Below are 10,255 nucleotides of genomic sequence, written 5' to 3' on the forward strand. Positions count from 1 at the left end.
TTTGAAGTTACAGTACATAAGTAAATATACACTCAAACAAAATTATTACATCTTCTAATACTAACACACACAGACACAATACAATAACCTTAATAGTTCTCATTTTTGTGTTTGGATAAAACTTTTTATTTTTTTATTTTTTTTAATCTTTGGCTGACACTAGTATGTAGGAACCAATAGGTAGGGAAAGAGGAGTAGCAAACAACAGAGAAATTCACAGTATACAGTAAAATAAGGCAAGGTGATTCCACGAACATTTACCAAATGTTAAGAACAAGGCATTTTACAGGATCCATATTCTCCACTATTTACAGTTTAACTATAGAAAAGCAATATTTTACATTGATAATTTCAAGCATTTTTAGAAGAGTAAAACTAATCTAACTACTAAATACAAGAAGCCATGACCATAAATTCTTTACAAAAAAAACTGTACCCCAAATTTACAATTTAAAAATACAAATGATTATAAAAAGATTAAACCTGGGGCGCCTGGGCGGCTCAGTGGGTTAAAGCCTCTGCCTTCCGCTCAGGTCATGATCCCAGGGTCCTGGGATTGAGCCCCGCATCAGGCTCTCTGCTCAGCAGGGAGTCTGCTTCCTCCTATCTCTCTCTGCCTGCCTATTTGTAATCTCTGTCAAATAAATACATAAAATCTTTAAAAAAAAAAAAAGATTAAACCCAACTATCTGGAAATAGCTACATAAGCATCTTTCTTTTTGTGTGTACTTTAAATTTATAAGCATAATGCTACATACTAGGGATACAAAAACAAAAGGCAGAGTCCTACTCAAGGAACTAAAGTTAGTGGGAAAGACAGGTAACTGAACTGGTAAGGGATAAATACAATAAAGGCAAGCACAACTGTGGTATGGGAGCACAAGACAGAAAGAGGGACGCTAATGTAAAATTGGACACCACTGGTGTCTTCCAAGGATCTGTACTCAATTACACATTATCATCACTCTGTGGGTCAGTTCATATGGCCTCAAACTTCAATTTCCACAGAAGGCCTTCCAATCCTATACTTCCAAAGGATATATTTCGAACTAAATAATTACACCAACCCTATGACAAACCAACCTGTTTACTCTGTTCTCCCTGTTCCCATCCCAACCCATACACATTTCCAAAAGAGAGGAAAATGGGTACTTAAATTTTCCCGGAAAACAAACCTTGACATCATCTCTGACCCTTCCCCTTTACCTTCACTGAAACTACTCACTCTGACCTTCAAAAATTCTTTGGTGTATCTTTCTCTGTATTCATGATAACTGTTGTTATTGATGCTATGATTAACTCTAAATCAGATCAGTTTAAGGGTCTCCTAGGTGATCTCCTTTCTTCCGGTTCTTTCTTACTCTACAGTACTTTAGAGTTCAGCGTTCCTTAGCTCCTCTGTTCATTATATAACCTATGGAGCTTTCAAATACATATGCCTATGTTTCACAAATTTCCACAGATGATAATGATGTGGAACCAAGGCTAAGATCCATTGCATTTGTTATTTTTTTTCCCCACAAAACAATGAAAAGGCTCTACACCAATCAAGAGGATCTACTTAATTTTACTGTACCTTTTGAAATGTAAAAAAACCAAAACCCTAAAAAGATACCTTACTACAATGATGACCAATAATAACAAAATCAAATAGTTAATATACTATATGCCTCTCACTGAAATGACTATTTACCAATCAATGTTCTCTTTTAGCGTTACTAATTATTAAACCCTTCATTTTTTCTCCCTGAGAGAATGGCAATTCCCACTCTCCTTGTGTAAAGTTAAGAAAGCTCTTCTGTGGAAAGTGTTCACCTTACTTATTTTGCTAACTAAATAAACATTCTATCACAAAGCAGCACTTTCTGATTCTATATCAGAATGGGCATGACTAAAAACAAAGGGAAAAAAAACAGAGTAAAACTTCACTTTAAAAAAGAGAAAAAAAAAGAAAGAAAGAAAACCTGTTCTAAGTTTTTTGGGGTCATGGAGTTGGTTAGTATTTTAAAGTAGTGTTGAAGGCCATAGAAGGAAAAAAAATTAAGAAATTTCAATTAAAAAGTCTGTTATCCTAATATTAAAAACAATTTCAAAACTTTGTTTCAGGAAAACCAGTAATATTATATTCATTCTTTCATTTTTAGACCTTTTGGTGTTAGTTTAAAAATATTTCTAATGCAGGGGCACCTGGGTGGCTCAGTGGGTTGGGCCTCTGCCTTCAGTTTGGGTCATGATCTCAGGGTCCTGGGATCGAGTACCGCATCGGGCTCTCTGCTTGGCAGGGAGCCTGTTTCCTCCTCTCTCTCTCTGCCTGCCTCTCTGCCTACTTGTGATCTCTCTCTGTGTCAAATAAATAAATAAATAAAATCTTTAAAAAAAAAATTTCTAATTAAAGTTTTTCCCTCCCTGCCAATTCTCTTTCATGTGTTTGTTAAAGAATAACAATCACAATAGTAATTTTTCAGACTATCCTAAACTGTTACTCTAGCTCACCCCTTCTCTCAAACTATGAAGAATGTGAGTAATCAATAAAATTAAACATCTCAACTAGACTATGTAGTAGTTGCTTCTTAACATGCTGCTCACAACTATTTATCTTCAAAACATAATTTTTTCTGGACATAGTCTATAGAACCAACATACCCTGTATTCTCCTTTTGTGCTTCAGTATCAGTAATCTGTCTTAACTGCTTTTATAATATCATCATTGCTATTACTAACACTGATTTTAATATGGGAAACTACAATAAAGATCACCCATAATTCAGGGACCTTAAGAATATCACTGTTAACAGATTATTATGCATTTTTACTTTTCTCTGATTGGCTTATAAGCTACATGGGTTTGTGTGATGAACTGTTTTAATTTGTTTTGGCCTACAGAATAAGTAAATTCAGAGTATTCAGAGTGAATAAATTGATGAAATTTACTAAAGACATTCACAGATGGGTTAAAAAATCAAATCTGAACGGAATGGAAATCATACTTTTATTTCTAACAACTGCAGCCTTTACATTTTCTCATTTTTTTACATGAAACTTTAAGTTTGGAAAAAGAGATGGCCAAGCATAATAATAATCATTTTAAGAACAGGATTATGTGACTAGGATTATGGGAAAAAACATACAAAGACAACTGAAAATACACATGGCTCTACTTCAGTTCTCAATTAGATATGTACTCATCAGGCAGATCAAATTAAACAATGAAATCCCTGTTTGGAAAGCAAAATTAGCTGTTTCTCATTAAAAAGCTGTCTACAACTCTTATGATACATTTAAAATATTTCTGGCTTATATGACGGTGTTATTTTTAAGATTTTGTATAGCAAAGACAGAAAACACCTATATCTGCAAACATGTTTCCATTTATATAAACTCAATCTAAAGGACTATCCCTTAGCTATAAATGGCTGACACTACAAACACCTCTTCTCACCACTGCTAGGTATTTCCCTACCATTTCCTCTTGATAACTACTTAAGATAACAGCACTGCTGAGAACACTGACCATTATCTCCAATTCTTACTTTATACAAATTGGCAAAGGATCTCTAAGTGGTGACAGAGAACAGGCAGTAAATGGAGTAAAGAGGGACAAAAGTGGTAAAAAAAAAAAAAAAAAAAGAGTGCACTAAATCCACCAGCTAGTCTTTACCATTCTATCCACTACCACCAACCCCAAGCCTGCTCATCCCCATCAACAAGAATCAGTTGGGCAAATGGACTAGAAAGGATGGAGAGAAATTTTTTCTGCCACAGCAGGAAAATCTTATTTTCACTGTTATTCTTGATTCATTTTCAATTTCAGTACCAGATATAAGGGAAGGGAAAACTACATTATCTAACTGTACACTTGCTATCCAATGCTCACTCCTGCCATTTCTCGCCCCAAAACCCATACTTCATATAGTCCCAACTCAGCTCATCATACCTATCCCATGGATTACTCCATTCTCATCAATTTACATCATTTTACCTAACACAAATTCCTGCTTCCCATTTTCCTCCTATTTCACCAACATGTGGAGTTACCATTAGGTGTGCAATTGGGAAGAAAAAATTATTTTCATAAAGTTATGTATAGTACTAATGATGAACTATCCAAACTTCAAGCAAATTGTTTCAATATTTTTGGGATTTGGCTCACTCATGTGTAAAAGGAATGCATTCCAAAGATTGGCTGGCAAATTTCCAGGCCCCATTGACAAGGATTATGAAACTATCTACCAAAGGTAGAAGACAAGAATTTTCTAAATGGCACACAGATGATCAGTCATATTTGGGAATCAATGATAAATGCTAAGGTTCCTTCTAGTCTAACATTCCAAGATTCTAAGCTGGAATTTTCACTGCATTTTCTAATAGAAATATTGTTATAAAATGTGTATAGTTTATATCATTGATTGTCTTACAGGTACTGTTTAAATAGGCCTGTATAACCTGACCTAGCACCTAAGCTCCACTTACATCATTATTTTATGACCACTGGTGACTTGCAAATGAACTTGTATGTTTGCACACTGTGGACCACCAGTATTATAATACTAAAACCTCAAAGGAGAACACTAAAAAATTATTTTCTTGGGATTATGTACATAATTAGACTTTTCCACAGATGGCCTTTTCACAGATCTCTGTCCAATCACAACTAAGATTTGACTTACACGTCAGAAATAAAAGTAGGAAGTGCATGCTCATTAGGATCTCTTACTTTGCTAGTTCACTGGTGGGGCTTTGTGTATCCCTGGAATAAAGCCTAGAGAAATCTAGATCATTGATGGAATTCAGGGCATTAAAATGCCTAAAGAACAGTCTCACTCAAATGTTTACAGACTGCCAGGACTTGACCTGCTCAGAAGCACACTAGATCATTCATTTATGAACAACATGTATCTCTTCTAGCTCTGGTAACTTCCAATGACCAATTCTCATTATAAACAAAAGTTCCCTTGGTTAATATTCAAGTATAAAGACATGTTTCAACATGTGGGAACTAATCAAGTATAAACAGCACTTGAACACACGATGACACATTACTAGTGTGTTGATTTAAGTGGAACTTCTTCATTTACCAATGAATTAATAATATTATAAAAAGGTAGAAATGGAAACAATTATATGCTAGTCAACTTTTTCTTTAAAAAGATGTACTGACTTAGAGCTGTACAAAATAGCATGATAAATTAAATTGTGTACATTTATTTCTTCATTTCTCCAGTGGATTTCTCCAATCTACAGTGAGTGCCATTATGTAAGTGCATTCTTTGAATATCAAGAATGATGCAATGGTTGCCATGACAACTACTCATTTTATTGAATAAATTGTGGGTTGGGGGTTAAAGCGTTCTTTTAAAAAAACACATGTCAACATCTTAACTATGCCTGATAAGTCTCTTTCTATTGTCACCTATTAAACAATAACTATAAGCCATCTTTGAGGATGACTATTTAAACAGCTATTTAAAAAGCTAGGCTTGAGTTGCCAAGGGAGGAAAACTTTGAATTAAAAGTTTGAGAAAGGAAACACATCAACTACATTCAAAGGAACAAAAGATACTTCTTTTTAATCTTCTAGAGTAATTGAAAAGTGTTTGTAAATCAAAAGTAACATGATGCTACATGTTACTGTAACATACGTTGCGTCTAATCCTAAATTTAACTCACTATAAAACTAACACTAGAAGACTGCTGACTTTCAGTTTGCAATTAAGCTAAAGTGAGAGCAAGTAGAAGGCTATCCCTCATTTCGATACTGAAGAAATTTCTCCTGAGTGTGTAAAAAACTGGGAATCTCCAATGTCAAGTGACCTAGAAAACAGCTCTGTTAAGAAGCCTATATTTAAAAACACCGAGGATAACTGCAGACCCCCACTATAAACGCTCCTCTCAAAGCTTCTTCCTTTGCTTCAGATCTTCCATAGGGCAGGTTCCCAGCTTCACCGGCATCTGCGTCCCTAGGAGGCTCGGTGGTTACACAGACTATTCAAAGCTAAACAATATTTTCAGAACCTGCCCCAGATCTTTTCCTTCCCCACCGAAATCAAGGTTTTGGAGAAGGGCGGAGGGGGGTTATGAATGGCGCCCCTCCCCCCTCTGACAAGGTGAGGTCCAGTCAGCTAGAAGGCCTGCTGACTTCGCAGCCCTGGAAACCAACGCGAGGAAGCTCCAGCACTGCCCGGTAAACCCACAGGCAAGGGGTGGTGGTGGGGGGTGTCTGTCGGGGCAGCCAATCACGCAGCCTGGTCAAGCGCAGGGAGAGAGTGGCAACTCACGCTTCCTTCGATCTTTCCCAAATGGCTTTTACCTGCCTTCGTGTTTTACCTTCACCTTTCTCGCGACGAGCGACCTCCACCTCTTCTGGGAGGGCGCGTGTGTTTGTGTGTGTAGTGACAACAATCTCAGCACCCCGACTGGGGAGAGGGGATTGGAAAGGGTGGGGACTCAGTTCCTCCACAGCCCTGGAACTCTCCTGAAGGGCCCTCGAAGAAAAAGGGGCGGGAGGAGCGCGTCTGACGCCGACTGAGGACTCGACCAAGAAGGGGGCGTCCGGGCCTGGGAGAGCGGCGCTGGCAGGGGCTGACGTGCAGCTCCTTCAGGTTGCAATGGTGGCCCCTTGGGGGAGGGGAGAGGTGACAAGGGGCTGGGGGCGATGAGGCCTCCCCTCCCCCCTCGCTCAAGCTCGCTGTTTACCTTCCCGGTACTTCTTGCGGAGCCGCCGGTGGACGCTCTTCACCACCCCGGACAGCTTCTCCTGCTCCAGCTTCCGCTCCTGCTCCCGAGGCGGCGGAGTGCTCGGGGGCCCAGCCCCATGCCTGCGAGCACTGCTTCGGCCGCCGGCCTCCGGCTCCATATCGCTGCCGCCGCTGCCGCCGCCGCTGCCGCCGCCGCCCCTCGGGCCCCCGCAGACGCCTGCCTGACGGAGGAGGTGGCAGCAGCGGAGGCAGCAGCGGGGGGAGGCAGAGGAGCCAAAGCGTCGGCCTCGGAGGTGGCCCCTTTCCCAAACGCTCAAGCTGATTGGCGGACTGTGGAGGGCTGGGCGGAAACGGAAAAGCCTAAAGGCCAATGGATGGAGAGCGCCGGCGGCGCACCCGGTTGTTTGGGACCGCGAGCAGCTGGAGGAGGCGGGGGAGCTGAGGCAGTGGGAGCGCTGGGCCCCAAAGCTCCTTTCTGCTCCCCACCCCTCTCCAGATTCTGTGCGCAGGCGCTGTGAGCGACGCGCTTGCGCGTCTGAGTTTGCTGAGTAGGGGCTCGGTTCTACCCCCAGCCTTCTCGCGTCTTCCGGCTTTTCCATCCCTTGAGAATTGTGTTCTAACGCTCAGCGGTTAGGGTCCTCTACCTGTACCCCTGCTGTGCTTTGTCACTTATAGGTTCTTTTTAGCTGCATAGCGCGGGGAAGCGCTTTTGAGATGACTCGACAGCACAGGAATTTTGCACTTCGAGGGACCCAAGCAGTGATGCTTTCATTGGCGGGCGCGGTCTACCAAGTAGTGACTTAATTCACCGGCCGCCCGTGCTTAATGCCTTTAGTGCCAGAGCTGGGCCAGGGACATAGGAAATGGGAAAACGAGAGAATCAGGAAAAGCGGTAGAAGGTAATAGTGGAGAGAAAAGGAAAGATGGAGAACCCTCAACACCTGCCCTCAGGAACTTTTGTGGTGGCCCAGGTGTCCCAGGGAATGTACCCTGATTTAATTTGGATCCGAACTGAGTGCTTTTAAAGTTGGGCTTGGGTGTTCTGTCCTTTAATTTGGTGGGTTAGTCTACGTGAAGTGTGCCTGAGTGGGTTTGGCAACCTATACCATCACCAGCGCCCCTCCTTGCCCTTCTCTTTTGGAAATTCCTGAGGAGCATAGTTGTTGATTTCCATCCCTGCTCCCCAGAGAGATGTCGGCTGTATTAGTTCTTGACGTTTCTGCTCGAAAGGCTGAGAGCTCTTAAAGGATTGTATTGGGTTGTAGAGTACCCCCGAACTGCAGTTGTTGGTTACATGTTTGTAAAATGTTGCAAAAACTTTCTAACCAATGATTTTATGAGTATAAATAAAGCTTGCATTAAGTAACTTTTATATGCCACCTGCTCAGTAATAAAGACCCTGAAGAGCAAAGCCTTGTACACTCTCTAGAACATAGGAAGAACAGGAGGGGAGAAATGGAGATGATCGGTGGAATATAATGATGGAAGATGTATTCCTACCTGCGCAGTAAACACACAGATCAAATACAGATAACTTCAAAAGAACTAATTATAATGAAGTTACACACAGATGTGTAATAAATTGAGGCTATCGTGGTCTTATTTGGGGGCTTTTCATTTGGGAAGAAAGACGTTTTAATGAGTTGTTTTGGCTCTTTCCATATTTTAATATATATGGGAGGTGAAAAGATGTGCAAATTTTCGGAAATTACAACCATTGTAAAGAGGCATTACATTTCATTTATACTGAACTGTACTAAAAAAAAAAAACAAACTCACCCTGCTACTACATGCAAATGAATTTTAATGTCCTTAAAAACCTCTATACACTTGTAGAGGTGTATACTGAAGGAAATTTGGAAAATAGAGATGGGAGTAAAATAAAATTGCTAAGAGAGAAGATCTTGAGTGTTCTCATCACAAAGAAGTGGTAGTTATGTGATGGGATAGAGGTGTTAGCTAATTTGATAATAGTAATCATTTTACATTTTACAAAAGTATCAAGTTAAGATATTGTGCACCTTATACTTACGCAATGTAAGGTGTCAATTGTATCTCAGGAAAGCGGGGCGGGGGAAGGTAGAAGTCACCTGAAAACCTACCATTGGGAGATAGCAACTGTTAACATTTTTTTTCTTTGCTTGTATGTCTTTATTTCAAATGGGATTATTTTTGATGGATGTAAGGTAATCTATTATATCAATAGCCTCTCACTTTAGTCACCAATTCAAAACATAGTGTATGTATGTTGTTTCCAGTTTTTTCATGTTCCAAATAATGCTGTGATGAACACCCTTGTACACAAATGTTTGTCTATTTCATTATACATTTCAATAGGCTAAATTTCTGAAAGTCAAATTTTTTAATCAAAGGGTCAAATTTTTAATGAAAACATGTTAAAGTTTTTATTTTATTTTAAAGATTTTATTTATTTATTTGACAGAGGGATAGAGAGCACAAGTAGGCAGAATGGCAGGCACAGGAGAGAAAGAGGGATAAGAAGACTCTTCACCAAGCAGGGAGCCCAGCCACAGCTCAATGTCAGGACTCTGGGATCATGACCCAAGCCGAAGGCAGACCCTTAACTGACTGAGCCACCCAGGCACCCCTTTGTTAAAGTTTTTAACATATATTGTCAAATGTCTTGTTTGAAAGGTGGTGGCAGTTTTTGTCACCTCTACCAGTATATATGAATGTCTATTTCACTGCACCCTCATCAAATATATGTGTTACAACTGACAAAATCATTAATGAGTTTTTTTTAAAGGTCTTTGTTTGTAAGAGACACGTGGAACTTTTCACTTTTTTAACTAGCAATTCTGGCTGGTATAATATTAACATTGAATATTAATTTAAGAACAAATAAAAGGAACTTATTCAAGACTCTCTAGTTGTCATTTTTCAAGCAAATTAAAGAGCACAGTAATTTAAAGATTTTATTTATTTGTTTCACAGAGATCGCAAGTAGGCAGAGAGGAAGGCAGAGAGAGAGGAGGAAGCAGCTCCCTGCTGAGCTGAGAGCCCCATGTGGGGCTCAATCCCAGGACCCTGAGACCATGACCTGAGCTGAAGGCAGAGGCTTTAACCCATTGAGCCACCCAGGCCCAAGTACAATAATTTAAATGTGCCTTTTGGTTTCATACTTTCCTGAGAAGCAACTCAAGAAGGAAATTGAAAAGCTGGATTCTATTCTGAATTTGCATGAATTCAAATAGGGCAAAGGCCAATATAACCAATATTGACTTTTCTTAGGAGGACTATGGCAACCAGTCATAGACCACAGTTTAAAAGGAAGTTTATAACCTTCCTCTGGTGTGATTAATAGTATTAGAAAAAGCTTTCTATCTGTTAGAGTTGCAGAAGAATGGTAATGGTATTTTCCATTTAAGTAAAACATTCCAGTTGCTGCTAAGAGGGGTTCTCTGCGGGAAGTATGTTTGGTGCCACGAGCTTATTCTATGTGCAGGAAAATATCGACACCTTTGCCTCCCATGTGATGACAGGATTTCATATATCATAAATATCTTAATTTTTTAAAAAATTCTCTCATTATTTGAGGT

At 39.8% G+C, this 10,255-nt stretch overlaps 1 protein-coding gene across 1 annotated transcript in view; it reads right to left on the reverse strand.

The window, feature by feature from the left end:
* Positions 1-7,004, reverse strand: part of BMT2 (base methyltransferase of 25S rRNA 2 homolog) — a 105,805-nt gene extending 98,801 nt beyond the window's left edge. Inside the window, exon 1 of the mRNA XM_059171610.1 lies at positions 6,694-7,004. Within this exon, the coding sequence (XP_059027593.1) occupies positions 6,694-6,853 (160 nt within the window). The 5' untranslated portion in view covers positions 6,854-7,004. The remainder of the gene's footprint in view (positions 1-6,693) is intronic.
* Between the last annotated feature and the right edge of the window lie 3,251 nt (positions 7,005-10,255).

This window comes from Mustela lutreola, chromosome 4 (assembly GCF_030435805.1).
Source record: "Mustela lutreola isolate mMusLut2 chromosome 4, mMusLut2.pri, whole genome shotgun sequence".
In the NCBI taxonomy this organism is placed as follows: domain Eukaryota; kingdom Metazoa; phylum Chordata; class Mammalia; order Carnivora; family Mustelidae; genus Mustela; species Mustela lutreola.